Source organism: Scatophagus argus, chromosome 5 (assembly GCF_020382885.2).
Source record: "Scatophagus argus isolate fScaArg1 chromosome 5, fScaArg1.pri, whole genome shotgun sequence".
Classification (NCBI taxonomy): domain Eukaryota; kingdom Metazoa; phylum Chordata; class Actinopteri; family Scatophagidae; genus Scatophagus; species Scatophagus argus.
Window position 1 is genome coordinate 23,119,831 of NC_058497.1, and position 16,103 is coordinate 23,135,933.

Sequence of the window (16,103 nt, forward strand, 5' to 3'; positions counted from 1 at the left end):
ATAACTGGTTTCAGTACAATAACGTGTCAATATTATTATATTATTTTACATATTTTTTACTATATTGTATAACTCACAATTTTTTCTAAATAAAAAGTTTAGACTTCCTTTTTGTTATAATGTTCAACACATTTTTTACAGACAGTAAGTAAACACTTTTTTTGGCTTTTGAAATACATAATTTCTACATCTCTACTCCAGTCCGGTTTCAAATCCCCCCACACTGAGTAGATATTCCTCTGGAATGCAACAAAGCTGAGGCATGTGTGCAGAACGTCTTCATTCAAAGGCGTCTTTGCTGGTGGATGAGTCCAAATTTCAGCACAGAAACATCAAACCAGTGAAAGAAACCTGCCAAAGTAAACACCAAACTGGGATTTCAAGACACTGAAGGCAGTCTGTGATGCTGTTGGAGATAATTTCTATTTTCACCTTTTATCTTAAAATAGAGGAGGCAACATATTATTTGATATTAATATATAAAGGTGGTTTCAAGGAGCTTCACCCATAAACTGACAACCTGCATTTGCTGAGCTGTAATTAATCTGCGGCGTATCTGTTTTGTAATCGCATGTCACCTTCATGTATTCACAGCTTCCTCCTTCAGCTTTAGCATTTCTGCTCTGCTATTTCAGAAGTTTGCATCATTACCTTTGTGTGATGTGGAAGCAACTGATTTGACAAAATAACTTGGATGCACATATAGAGTTCAGCAGAGCGGCTGAAGTTCAAACTGCTGTCAAACTGTGTTTTTCAGATTTCAGACCCTGTTTCTGCTCATTACCAGTGAAAAATAAACAAATAAAGCTTTCATTACATACAACACGGCGTCACTGATGGGTTAATTGCAAAGTTAACCTTGATGAAGAGGATAAACCTGCCTGGTTTGTGCAGTTATGGAGCTCATTACGAGTGTTGCTGAGCTCTCGGTGTTTCCTGTAGGTGGTTCATCTCGACAAGGAGGAGGAAATGCAGAAGCTTCCTCTCCAGCCTCCTTATTACGACATGGCGCCCTCTGAGTCAACCCCCTTCACTGATAAGCCGGTGAGTAGTGATGCCATGAGCGGGTTCAACCAAGATTCTTTATGAAGGGGTCATCCACAGCCGCTGCCTTCGGCCAATAGTAATTGCTGGTGAAAGGGCGAGCTTTCTGGGCTATTATGCTTGGAAGTATTTGAGAATTGATTTACAAATGAAATGCAGCGCTGAGGTTCTTCCTGAGTGCCACTGAGGATCTTTAACGTAGCTGCTTCTGTCTTTGCTTGCCTGGTATTAAAAGTGGACGGCAGCCCTTCTAACAAGCCGGCCAGTAAATCCACTGGGTGCTTTGACTAAGCTCCTTATCTCATCATTTACATCAGCACCGCTCACCTTCTATCTAAACCCGGGCAGGCTGACAGCCTCTGTGTGTGTGTATGTGTGTGTGTGTGTGTGTGTGCGGACTCTTACACATTATGACCCCAACTCTCACCACCCGCTCTGCCCCTTGCCTCACATCCCCGCCTCCTCCTCTAATCTGCTGTATTGACTTGTGTGTTTGCATGGCAACTGTGTGCAGATAAATTGCAGTGTGATGCTCTTCAGTACATCTTTGTCCCTGAGTGTTAACTGTTGACTACGATGTGTTGCCTTGTTCTATCTGGTGCCTTTGCTAACTGTGGTGAGTGTTTTTGGGGGACTTTGTTTGCTTTGGCTGGAGTCTCAGCTATGAGTTAAAGAAAATAAAAGTCTTTTGGACTTTTAGACTGCGTGTGCGCGTGTGCAAACCTGTTTGTGTTGTGTGCATGAGCAGAAAATTCATCCTATGAAGTGGTAAGAGTGAACACTAGCTGTTGCAGCTATACTGTGCAGTAGCAAATCTGCTTTAAATTCGTATTATTGTTGCTCCCTGCAGTGCTGAGCGAGGTAAGTGCCATGTTGTCTGTAACAAACACATGCTGTTGGTGTAAACACGTTGGTGCAACTTGCAGAAAGAGAGACGACAGCTAAACGTGGGTGCTTATCTTAATTCCAACACGTTGTATCTCCATACTCCTGTAAAATCTCCTGATCAGTTTAGTGCAATCAACTTATCTTGTATTAGTCAGTCAGTGTAAATTTGACACATTTGTTTAATATCAAATTGTCAAAATAAATGACACACCCCAGACCATCAAAATCACAGGAGACTTGCAGGATGAATAAAATGTGGAAATATTTTTCTCCTACTGTCAAAGACCGAAACCACCAATGACTTTATTTATATTATTATTCAAGTGTGTCATAGAGCTTCATTAATGTCCAAAAACTATTAAAAACACATCAGTGAGCTGCACTGTCACTCTGCTAATGTTCCCTCATTACCATGAACATGATTGAGTCACTCCCACACACACCATCCTGATTCTGCAAGTGCTCACGGTGTGTATTCATCAGATGGAGCCACAGAGTTGGGAAGTTGGCGAGTGTTGAGAGATGCTGTAACACATTGCTGCTTTTGGTCTTTTTAATGCAATTTGTTGGCAGTAAGAAAAATACTGAATGTCACCAGTCTTGTCCTTTATCTGACTTTTCTTCATCTTAAGCAAATGTTACAGTAGTGTAAGCTATCAAAAGATTGAACCGACTAATTAATTTCATTGGCCACAGTGTCTAGATTAGACTTGAGAATATATTTTATGTTTCTGTTGAATAACCTGAACTGGCTTATCAATAATTAGTGTATTATGTGTTTAGTGATAGCTCCGGTTAAACGTCCTTAAATATCACCTGAAATGGAAAACTACATTCCATGTTTTGCTTTGGAAATGACTTTTATTTTTTTTTAACCAAAACTTGCAGCAATGACCCAGTTACTTCTGTTGTTTTCCCTGGATTGATTCATCAGATTTACTGTGTAGCCATCCAGCAGTTTAAACTATCGTATTCAGTTCCGTGCTGAAAGGAAGCAGATGTTTAAGTCTGATAATCTTGGACACAGAGGGTAGATTTTTCTGAGATTTATTTCTTATCTCTGATAACATTCAACTTAAGTTGAAGTTTAGGGCTGCTCTCAAAATGAATCGGATATCAGCGAGGTTTTCAAAACGCTATTTGTGAGAGACATGCATTGAGTGCTGAGCGTCGAGTGTTACTAATGATGATTCTCTGGGGGCAAAACACTATCTGCCAATTCTGAATGCGATGTGGCTGTAATTTTCCCCCTGATTGCACTCTGGTCATGACAAATATTCCAGATATTTAAATATCCAGCGAGTGCAGGGTGTGAGTGGAGGGGAAATGTGCAGTGGTGGAGAGATTGCACAGTAGATTTAAATTATTAATGTGGAAATCCTGTAAAAGATTCAGTCATTTCTATGTAATCCTTTCTCAGCTGGAAATAAGGTACACTCAAGTAATGGGAGGGGGACAACAGGTATCATTGCATTGCATTTTCTGTCACGCCCCCCTCACTGTCCATCCTGAGCAGCCATTTAGGGAGATCGCCGACATCTCTGCTTTGCATTTACTTTGTCATGACTCCCCCGCTTTTATTCCATTTTCATCACCAGGAACAAGCAGACACTAAAAGGAGGATTTGATCCAATCACTGACTTTCTCATGCAGTCATTTTTGCTCTCAAGATAGAAAAATAATACTCTGCAGCAAAGCACATTGTGGGGTTTTTACACATCAAATCGTAGCAGAGGGGGAGATTAGTCCATTATCCTTTGATTCTTGTCATCATTCACCTGTAATTTTAGTTTACAAACTGATTGCCATTCGTCCTTTTCTGTGCCGAAAACCTTGTTGCTCCATCAGCATGTTAACATCCATCTTTTGTCACTTTATTCAAAACACATATGTAAACAGGATTAACTGTTTTTCAGTTCTGGGACTAGAATTAAAAATCAATGATGATCACCTTTGAAAGGGCAAACAGAAGAAATCAAAACCTCATTTGCTTTAATGTTGTCCTGTTCTCTTTTTGTCTCTTTAATAATTTTTCTTTTAAGCCCCTGTCTTCATTAGTGTTTCCCAAACTCATAATTTCTCAGATTATTACTGACCCAAGTATTTCTGAATTGGAGAATCAGCGCAGAAAGCTTCCATGGTCATTCATTGATTACCTCATTAAGGTCATTTACTGAGTCATCCACTCAGCCAATTGCTCATCAAGTCAATCAGTCAGTCAGCCACTGGACTTTGTGTTTGTGCACGCTGGTCAGATGCTGGTTAAATGAAGGTCTTTGTCTGTGTTTACATGCACGCCGATATTCCAGCATTAAAGCAATCACTGAATGTGCTTACGGGTTGTCTAAACATGGCCATGTGCTGAACAGTGGTTCCAGACACAATCAGCGAATTCATACAGCAATCAGAACACATAAATTACTGCCGTCGTAGTTTTAGTGATTTGACATACCGTGTGGACATGCATTTAGCATAATCCAGGCGTTACAGCACTGCCCAGTATGTGTTTGGTTTGTTTAGTTCCAGTGACTGTTTTTGTTTAAATCCAGTTTTCATGCCCATCAACTCATAACGTTGCATAATTTCTGAGAAACGCAACACAATCATGCAAACAACTCGAACCGAATAAAAGTGTCTTTCTGTTTCAAATGGAAATAGCCTCTGAATAAAAAACAATAGAGAGTATTGTCATTATGTGCATGTAAACAAATAAACAAACAAAACAAAGTCAGTCTCCATCTCTAAGCTTTTATTTATGGTCTTTTATTCGTTTCTATCTGACTGCTGTTTTCTGTGTAACATCTCCATCTTTGTCACACTCGAACCTGATCTGGCATTTTATTAACAAGTTCCATGCTTTCACATTTTTCTTTGCGTCCCTCTGTAACACTGCTGCTCACAAAGTCAGAATGTCCCCGTGACCATCAGATCATCAATCAATATTTTTTCTCATCTCTCTCTGTCTCACTCAGTCTGTCAATCTGTCTTTCTCTCTCTCTCTCTCTCTCTCCCTCTCTCATATTTTTGGCTGCCTCACTCCTCACACACATTTCGCCTCTCTTGTCTCCAGAACTCTGGCCACAAGGACTGTGATGTCCAGTATGCGGAGCTGGATACTGCAGCTTTGGCCTCCTCTCCCAGCCCACGAAGCTCTGCTCACACTGGCCCTGGGGATCTTGTCGAGTATGCAACCATCCAGCCTAGCTCACACTAGCGCATGCCATTATAGGCCTTTTCCCTCAGACTTTGGCCTCAAGGTACACAGACTGATGCACTGCTTTCCCTCATTCATCCCCCTTTCACATGCACAGACCTCCCTCTATATGATCCACACGGTTCCCTTGTCTGCCTTCCTCTTTAGTCTTGGCCGTCTTTTGATTTCGCCCTCGCTGCTCTGCAGAAAGTTGAATTGAGGCAGAGATATTTCAGGCTTTTATTTCCGCACGATGTAGCACTGGTTGCAGAGACGTGCAGCTCTTTGGCACAACAGCGATACAATTGAACCTAAATAAAACCTGCACATCGTTGAGAGCAATCATAAAATCAGCCATATACTGTCATTGCTCTGTTATTTCAGAAAATGGCAAAGAAAAAAAAACGCTTTCAAACTGTTGGGATTTCTTTGGTTTCTTCTTCTTCTTCTCATCTTTCGGTCTTTGCATGAATCCTGATTGTAGAGAAGTCTTTGGAGATAGCGTCTGCCATGTAAACATGTAACCTTTTCTACTAATGTCAACAGATTTAGCTGCATGAGTCTTTGCATGAACATCTAAGAGGAATCGCTTTCAGTGCAAATGCATCTAGAGATCAAAAAAGTTGCTGTGGATTAAGCATGTTTTCTCAGCAGCAGTGTGCAATACTGAAGATATCTCATGTAAAACACATCATATGAACAGTCACAAACAAAATGCGCTTCTCAAGTGATTATGCCACTCTTGACAACCTTGATTGGTAGCAGGGAAAAACAAGCTCTCATCTCTAAGATGCTGCTCTAATATCTCATCTGAACCCCACAGGAAAGAACCAGGAGAAATCCTTCCATCACCAACAAATGCTGTCCTCTGCACCACTTGAAATCATAACTATACAGATACAGAAAATTGGGATATAAAGGGGTACAAATCACAGTGTTGCTAGACTGGAGAGACTGGTTTCTACGTTCCTATAAGGCAGGTAATTCTGCAGGCAATTCGGGAGGCTTTCTTGAGGCAATTGTTGAGACAAGCTGAGACGCACGACAAAAAGCATGTTATTGAAATACAGCAGCAATTCTTCTCTCATTTAGAGACAATTTCAACCCTGGGAAGTAAATGTAGGTGTAAAATACATTATTGCAACTAAGGCCTCAGAAAAATAACCAGAAACCAGAATGGGCTGTTTGTATTTTTGAACATCTGTGAGTGCTGTATGCACTGTTATATACAGGAGCAGCTTTAACTGACAGGCAGAAGAACACATTATTACATTTTGTCATCTTAAACTGCTGAGATGATTTGCAGGTTTAAAACCACCAGGCAGCAAGAATTAGGTATTCACTCACTGACAGCCACAGATGATACTGATGATACGGCGGGAGATACTCTTTGAATTTTGACCAGCAAGGTAGCCAGAAATCATGAGACCTCAGTTTTCCCATTTATATTGTGGGAATAAACCAACAAACAAACAAAAAAAAAACTCGCACTAGTCCATGTCCAAGTCCAAGCCGTGGGGAGGTAGTCTGCATGGATAGCGGGTGTTTGGTTAAGGTGAGAGGAAGATTATGTTTTTGGTTAAATGTTAATGAAGTAAACATGTCAGCTCGCTGATGTTTCCAATATTTAACCGAAACCGCAGTCTTTCCCTTAAGTACTGCTAGTGCCTGTGCCTAACTGTTACATCAATAAAACGTCGTCAGTGGACATCTTACAGACAGACATTCTGTAACTAGACAAATATGTTCATTGACAACACATCCTCATTGTGTTACTAAAAAACCTGATCATGTCTCCCTCAAAACATTTTATAAATAAACATTAGAAATTCCTAGGACACGTGGTTGCTCCTTACACGCATTCACCCAGCAAAGCGCAGATTGGGGAGTGACAACAATAAACTGTGAAGTCAGAGCCTACAGGTTGATGGTTTGTGGCATTTTCACAGATTAGCAGATGATCAGTTTAGCATCTGCATCAGTACACCACCTTAATTATTGGTGCTCTGAACATATTGTGCAGCAAGGAGTAGTGTCTCATGTATGTCAATGAAGCGAATGTTTTGCACAAACATTATTTTACAAGTCAAACTGTGCATTCAGATTGATTATTGAGACAAATGCTCAAAATTAGGACAGTCCAGATTTCATGGAGACATTAATCTGTCCACTTTGAAGGGAGGACATTCCACAATATGACCAAATATACATTACGTCATTTCTACTGCCTCCCTCACTGAATTAGTCTGAGGAAATGATCAGATTTTAATATTCTTTAATAAAGATTTAATACATTCATTCATGCATACAGTCCTTTGTAACGTCCCAGACTTATCACTGGTATTAAATCTTTGTTAGCTGCATGAGGAAGGAAGATCCTGAAAGTCTTCCAAAAATATCCATAGTAAAACATAATTTATTCTGGCTTTGGGTCTTAAAAATCTTCATTACGTTATCTTAATTTTTCATGAAATAAGGGTAGAAGTGAATAATAATCATTAGTGGAGTGAAGAGGAGCCCCATCTTGATGTTTTAAGACTACACTGAAACAAGTAAAAATTAAACAGAAAAGGAGATTTTACCTGCTTTTGTTGGCAGCTTTAAACACCTTTAAGGACATTAAACCTTTTTGGTAGTGAAATAGTAAAATAATGACGTCTTTCGACAGGTGTGCAAGACATTTACTTATGTAACATTAAAAGCATTTGTATAATAAATGCTTCTTAAAGATCTGTAAACTATAAATATTTTTCCCCAGTTTGTTGGAAATGTGATATCCAAAGTGAAAACATGTTCAGCCATTCGATTCCACAGTTCTGAGACAGAGCAGGCAAATTAATGAATATTGATTCAGTTCTTATGTCAGCTTTCACAAGGTGTTCACTCAGCAGCTCCGTAATTGATTGGATACTGTAGCAGCAGAAGAGTTTCAACATGGAAGTCCTCCTGGGGATTGCCTGTTGCCGTTGCCTGTTGGTAATATGGCATTAAGCCTCATCTGAACTGGCTCCTGACACGAGTTTCCACCATTCAATAAAATCTTTGTTTGCTGAGCCAAAGACTGGACTATTAGCTCATATTCAGGGCAACCAAAATCCTCACTTTATACTTATACTCTATTACTTTATACTCTACACTGAAAAGAATAAAGGTTTTTAAGCTCACCTAACTTAAAAGCAATCAGCGACATAAACTGGAGTCCATTTGCTTTGAGAGAGATATTACATTATCAGATGTGAAAACCTATTTGGACGATAACTCTTATGGCCCAATACAATAGTGCTCAAAAATGACTTCAAGGTGAGCCATGATTTCATTTAGATTAACCCTAAGATTTAAATTTATGCATTTGAGAACATCCTTCTTATACTCTTTAACATTTGTTTAAAGTTGGAAAGATATCGCAAAGCTTTTATTTAAGTGAGACTGAAGAAGTCTGATACAGCAGCACAACAGACCTACAATCAGCTTTAAAAAAAGGCTTGAAACTTCACTGTCACCTTGACCTGATATTTCTTTTCTTATATTTTCACCTTGACTACCCACAATTCAGCAACATCAAAGACGAGCTACAAGTAGCCTACACAAAACAAAGCACCTGTAGCCTTCTGTTGCATTTGCTTTTTGATTAACCGTGGAAAAGAATTTACGACTGGTCTTCACAGAAAAATTTGGAAGCTGCCGTCTTCTCTGTTCTCGCTGTAAGCTGGGAAAGCTGAATGGACGTCCTGAAACATGTTTTGCCTCATGTTCGATTCTTGATGCGTGCTGACTGTTTGGCAGAATAAACACCACGACTGAGGACAGTCAGTCAGTTAAATGATGTCAAAATCTTTTGCATGTTGTTCATTTTCTGCTACAGCTTTTGTTTTCTAGGAAGAAACAACCTTGGATGGAATACAAGATGCTTTCCTCTTCTATTTTTTTAAGACTTTTTTGTTGTTTTTGAGCAGACAGAGACGTGAGCATAAGAGGGAAAATGACAAAAGGAGGCAGGCTGTGATATCCATTCATTTGCATAACATTATGCTTTGCTCCCCAATGGAAATAAATGGAAATAAATTCATATTACTGAAAATAGGATCGTGTTATAACCAAATGGAGTTTTTTATAATTCAGTTTACTTTTAGACATATCTTTTGATGACAGATTTTTGGGTGGATGTGGCAGCTGACACAGAACATCACATGAAGAAATCACACCAACAGAGTGTCAATGAGTCCAATTACTGTTCAACTAAATGAGGGTATTGCACGCCATTTAAGAAACATTGGATCAATGTTGAGCGAGCCATATACAGCAGACTCAGAAACAAAACATTTTTCATTTATAACAGCTTCCCTAAGCAAATAAGCAAGACGCATCCTCACAGTCAGAATATTCATCAAGCTGAAAGGCAGCCTATGCATAAAAGGATATAATCACAATAGATACTGCAGAAAAAAAAATAGATTTGAGCGATGACATGCATTGCCTTATCCAAAGACTGTTGGTTTCCTCTGTGATCCACTGATGGAAGGATGAGAATTAGAAACAGAATAACAACTGAGTAAATCTGTCAGCAACACAGGGTCCTCTATAGGAATAAATCTGTTTTATTACACAATAATGATGAAATGCAATAATGAATGTTGCCCACACCTCATGCTGACCAAGATTCAATAAAATACACAATTAGCTTATTTAATGAACTTAAAATTAATTATGACAAAAAAAAGCAGGAGGTGGTGCTCTCCCTGGAGGCCACCTAACACGAACACCAGGACACGATCTCGGTTCGTGTAAGTGGAAAGCTAAATTTTTGTTCCATATGTCATGGAGCATTGTGTCTCAGTAGATGTCACATCTGTTTCTGTCTAGTGTTAAACAACAGGAATAAACAGAGTGCAGAGTTAACAGTGAGTGTTTTCAATCAACTCCTGTCATCTCTTTTCACTTTATAGTCACTGTCAGAGTTTGAACCAGGCAGTGGAAGTCAGTGCGTGAGGGGCATCTGGTGAGAAACAGCTAGTGAGCAAGCGAGGGCTCGATCGCTTGTTATTTAGACATAAGGGAGAAATCCAGAGGGACGGGACCTTCCTCGCTTACAGCATTAACTTTAAATGTATATGTCTTCAAATAGGCCGCTATCCTAAATAACCTAAAAACAATTTGATGTTGAAATTCTAAAAAATGCTCCAAAACAGAAACAGGCACATTCAGCTTGACTTTCTTCCCTGATGAGCAGCCTACACTGATGCAGACTACAGCCATGAAAAATTTATTGATTAGCAAAAGTTAGAGGTCAAACTCGAACAGTCGCCAGTCGGCACACAGGCATGTAGGGGCATCAGATTTTAGTGAAATTTATGTATGAAAACAGGTTTTAAAATTCCTTTGGTGTAAAAAGCCAAAATAAAAATCTAAAAGGCTGAACTTTTCTAAAAGTTTGGGAGACAGACATGGTTGGTGAAATTTTAAGCACCAACGTAACTTGTAGAGGTCAAACTTTGATTCCCTGAGTTGTAGGATAAACACTTTGGCTAAAAGCAATGCAGAAGTAGTTTTTCATCTGACAGCAGGTCGTTTTGCAAATATAGTTTATTGTGGGAACTTTTTGTTGAGCTGTTCTCAAATGAATGTAAACTATAATGTGTAGCTGACTACTTTGCTTATGGCAGGTATTAAAACATATGATTTTCTGCATCTTGGACTGCATTGTGGGGCCTCCAGGGACTGTTTTTGACCTTTTCTACTTTTTCTGCTCTGACGCAAGGAACCTACCTGATAAGCCTAAATGCCTCCCACACCACCATTAGACCTGTATCCACACATGGGTGACACATAGCATTCATCAGTATTCAATAATAAATAAGGCACTCACATCATATTTGGTGTAACCTTATAAATTAATCATCAAAATAGCTAACTGTGTGTATCCATCTCCTGCTAACGGCAATATTTATTCAAGTGCCCTAAAACTCATGTTTCTGCAATAAAGCCACAAAAGCCTCGTATTACCTTTGAACACATGCACTTTTGTTGAGCATTAGTTCTTATTTGTCTGGTACATGTATAGCCACATTTAGAAGCAGACAGTTAGCTAAGTGGTTGGTTAGCTTAGCCTAGCATAAGATTTTAAACAGGGAAGACAATTAGCTTGTGCTGCCCAACCAAACAAAGGAGATGTTAGGCCTAATGTGAGGGATACTATTGAGGTTTAAAGGTCCCGACAGGAAGATTTGGATGCTGTTAGAAGAACTGGACCAGCAGTTTGCTGTTTCTAGTCTTTTTTGTTTTTGCTAAATGACTGCTTCAGTTCCACATGTCAAAAGCAGATGGTCTCTGCAATACAGAACATAACCATATTTTTAAAAATGTCAACACCATTGCTTTAAATCAATGACTATATAAAGATGGACAACATGAAAGCTCTCCAAAAGTGGAGCCAGAACATCTTGATTGCCCCCTGGTGGCTGGCTGCGGTACAGGTCGTAGCCACCTCCCCCTGCATGTTAGCAGAGTGGACATGGGCCAAATTAAAAACTTAATATTTCAAACAGATTTTTCCTAAAGATGGTTTCTGTCATTTTAGGTAGTTCTTGTCACACCAATATATGTTCAAGTGTTCATTTTTCTGATAAGTTTAGTTTTAATTACCTATTTGATGCTATGAAACTGCCTGCACAGACTCTGGTTTCAAATGATGTCATCAGCAGAAGATCGTAGCACCCATATCTGGAATATTGTGGCTTCACTTTAGTATAGCATGAGGAAGTGGAGACACATTGTCCACCTTTATTTGTGTCAATGCCTTAAACTCATACTTTTAACTGATTTGGAGTTAATGATCAAATGGTGAGTATAAGTTCCACTGTTGTGAGAGCGGCTTAATGTGGGAATGACAGGATTTTTCCTCAAAGTGACACTGTATTTCTAACATGGAGTCAGACTATCCACAGCAGTTCACTTAAGATTCAGGTCTGAATCCCAAATGTCTTGAGACAAACCTGTAAGCTGGTAAAACTGCTCCTCAGACTGTTGGTTTTAATTTTGCTTGAAATCACCATAAATCTTCCCAGAAAGCAAAGACATTAATAACCTAACAAAGTAGACCGTTTTCTTCAGCTGCTTGACGGTCCTTGATTCTGACCTTAAGCGAATACGTTTTTTTAGGAGCTTCTGTCAGTGTTTCCAGCATGTGTGTCGGGAGAGGTTTACTCGCATGTCTTCTGCTGTGAAAACAACAATTCACCTTCACACAAGATCACCGCTCACCCTTTCTCCACCTGAGATCCTCTGTGCTTATCTTACCCTTCATCCCTCCCAATGTCATTTCAAATTAGAGTCTTTTTTGGGTGTCTTTTTTTTTTTCAATCTTTATTGCTCAAATTGCATGTTACTCAGGATGGTTAATTTAAAAGAACTTTAAAAGAACTTAACTTTTAAGTAGATTTCAGTTGAGGCAAAATAATTAGAAATTAGTTACAAACAATCAAGTTGAATTTCAGAAGATAAACTGCAGTCTTCAAAAGTTACATATTTATGGGCTGCTTATTAAAATCCCTTGTTTTACTTTGCATGTTTTACATATGTACTTGTGCAATGACAAATTTATTATATTTTGCTTGACACATGCAACAATTTGTAGGCAGATTTAAGTCTGTTTGTGGTTTTTGTTGCCCCACCAAAACATTTTCAGAGCTGGGATCATCGTTTTCGTAGATGTAGAGATGCTTGAGGAATATTCGTAAGTTCCATTTTCACTTTCATCCATTTTTCTTTTCATGCATGTCATTACTGTCATCTCATAATCACGTTTCAGTTATAATCCTTGTCCTTTGAAAGAGTCAAACACAAAAAGAATTCCTTAAAGTGAATCGTTTGGTTTAAAGCCTAATATCCTAATGTGTGTGATGTTTTGAAAAAGCTAGAATCTTAAATTCTTCCATAAAGCCAAAAAGTCAGCATTTGAAACAGCTTAGAGCTGAAGGCACTATATTCATGATTGTGCAGATCAAGACCACTGGCACAAAGGTAATTTAGTTTCTGTCCTGCATATAACAAAAATATCACTGCTGGAGTGAGCAGGAAGCCCTCTGGATAACAGTGTCAATACAAATCCAATGGCAAAATGCAATTGCTGTGTTTATAACTTCACTCTTGTCCACTCAAAACACATTGGTGCATCATTTTAATTTACTAAGGCATTAATGTCAGTAAAGCAGAGTATTCATCAAGTAAATCTAACCAGTGCATGTCATCCACAAGTGGGATGTATGACTGCCTCCTCTTTCAGTCCATTAAATCTATGTGGCTAAGTGTGATGTGCACTCACAAAGCACAGCGCACTTTTGCATTCCTCATCCAGTGCCAGTACTTTGATTAAACTAGCATGATGAAACATAAATAAACCTCTGCACTTCTCTACAAACTTGATGACTCCAACTCAGAACTCCAAGTTACAGCAATGTAACCAAGTTTACACAGCATGATGGGTGACAGCTGGAGGGCACAGTGTAGACAGTTCCATTAAAGATCTTGAAGCCATTAAAACTTTCAAGTAGCACTAGCAGCACTGTGTTCAGAATTCTAATAGACAAACAAGCATACTTCAGACAACATGATGTAACGCATACACAGCACAGAATAATCGCTGTTATTTTGGTTCATTTTCATGGTGGTAGGAAAGAGAACAAGTGCAACAAAATACAAGTCTGCTTCTCACAGTTCTGTCTGGATACCTGATATTTAGGACAGGAAATCAAACAGCACAAACGGGTATTTCACCTATTTTACACACAGAATTTTCATAAAAAGTTTTACCTCAGCCTGTGAAGACGAAGAAAAAATGACTCTGGAGTGAGTTTTCTACAGTCTGACAAAATGACTTTCATGATGTCATCAGGGATTGAGACCCACAATTGGAAGAAAGAATGTGCTGCAAACTGGGACTGTGGGGTTTGAGAGATGTGGACATTTAACACTCAGGGAGTGTAAAACAAAATATGTTACAGAGTTCCATTATGGGAATCCAGTGGTTTTGGAGTCTGATTGGACTGATGGACTAAAAGTCAGGGTATCTCGACCTCTGCTGCCATTGATTTGGACCATTCTTGGAGTGCCCAATTTATTGAAGTAAATGCTAAACTGCAGCAGTGCCCCTTTCAATAAAAACTATTTTACTCCCAGTACTGATAGCTGGAATCATGGATGTGTAATTAATGATTGAAATAGTTACAAACTAAACGAAATTGATAAAAGTGCTTTGTTTTTTGCTAAAAGTTGTGATATCCACATCCAAAAGCAGGCTGAGAGGCTTAATTTGATTCATGAATACTGACACCCAAGTCCCAAACCAAACAGCTCCATTATTTTCTGTATCCAACCCATCACAACTGCAGATCCACATTACCAGAACTCCAGCTGGCTTAAACCAGTTTGCACCACCATCTGTGTCCACCACCATCATTCTGATTCATGGGAACGGCCCCCTGTAAAAAAGTTAATGGCTAGTTATGCTCTTAAGGCGTATTTAATGCCACATCTGGTGCTGCAATTAATTTTTCCTTACTGTAAACATGAAAGAAAGTTTTATAAATCCTACATTTTTTTTAACAAACTGACAAGCTAATGTGGATGTAATGACTAGAACAGATAATATTATTTGAAGAGTTCAAGTATAAAAAAAATACATAGATACAGCAGATATTTGTTAATCCAACCCTTCTGGCATCACAGTGTGTTCCATTTCCAAATACTGTTTATAATGTCTTTTTAGTAAACCACTTAATATTCTGTTATGCACAATAATGAATTGATCTGATGGTTTCTGGTTCAGTCAGCCTTCCTCAGACAAAAGAAACCCTGTGACCCTGCAGTATTGTGGTCTTTCTTCCTCTTTTGTCTCCTCCTCGCAGGACTCTGGGAGGCGTCCAGAAGAGCTGTTGAACCCTGCTGAATATATGAGCTACCAGCGCGTCTGCAACATGGAACACTTCCCCGAGTCTCAGCCCGCTCCAGCCTATCCCCCTGTTACGTTCTTGCCTCAGCACCCCTACCAGCAGCAACCACCCAGTGAGCCCATGTACTCCAACACGAGCTTCCCTGCCCCCGGCCCTCGGGCTCCATTCACGTTCCCCAAGGAGCAATCCGTGTGACATGCCACATAACTTTTTAGCTCTGCAAGAGGCCACATGATAGTGCCACAAACACTTCATGGAAAACAAAGCTCTGCTGAACGGATGTGCATCCATTCCCACCCCTGCCTCTGTTTATTTTATAAGCCTAAAACACGTTCATCTCATCTGACATGATGAAAATGTCTGTAATTTGTGAGTCGCCTGTGTATTGTGCTCTGCTTGTTCCACTGAGGCTGTCTGTAGGATCCAACTCACCTTGTGATGTTAGTGTAGCCGACACCAACTTTCGTGCTCCACCACTCGACCTTCCATCCCTCATATGCCCAAGCGTCCTGTTTGTTTTTGATTGCTTCCTCACCTTTGAATATTTTGCTTCTTTGCCAACCGTCTGAACCTTGTACAGTATTGTATAACTCAAGATGTCATTTTTTTTGTTCTTTTTTTTATTTATTTATTTTCTTTTTTTACATTTCCCACAGTGGTAGTGACCTTTCGTAGCTATGTGCTTTCTTTTGTTTGTTTCCTGTTTGTCTGTTAATCATATGCTTGCTTCTTTGAAAGTCATATACTATACTGTATCGAGTGTGTTCTGGTGAAAAAAAAATGCCATTTGATTTGTAAAGCTAGTTATAAAACTATAATGACATGGACTACCCCTTTGTGGTATATGACAGTTAATGACAGTTAATGACAGGGTTGTTATTTGAAGATGTGAATTGGCAGTCTCTCAACTGATTCCTTCATTACTCTTCATAATAGCTTTGCTGTTATGGAGTTTGACTGGATATTTCGGACTATTAGAAGCGAATGTTATCCTCATTAGCTACGAAGAGAAACAAAGGGCTTGAGATCCGACA

General features: G+C 39.3%; 1 protein-coding gene across 2 annotated transcripts in view; it reads left to right on the forward strand.

Annotated features, from left to right (window-relative positions):
- Positions 1-15,887, forward strand: part of nectin1b (nectin cell adhesion molecule 1b) — a 141,406-nt gene extending 125,519 nt beyond the window's left edge. Inside the window, exons 8-9 of one of the 2 annotated variants that reach the window (XM_046389754.1) lie at positions 943-1,044; positions 15,025-15,887. In XM_046389754.1, coding sequence (XP_046245710.1) covers positions 943-1,044; positions 15,025-15,264 — 342 coding nt within the window. In that variant the 3' untranslated portion in view covers positions 15,265-15,887. Of the gene's footprint in view, positions 1-942; positions 1,045-5,002; positions 5,310-15,024 lie in introns of those variants that run through there. The other variant, XM_046389756.1, reaches the window with a different exon arrangement.
- The last annotated feature ends 216 nt before the right edge of the window (positions 15,888-16,103 follow it).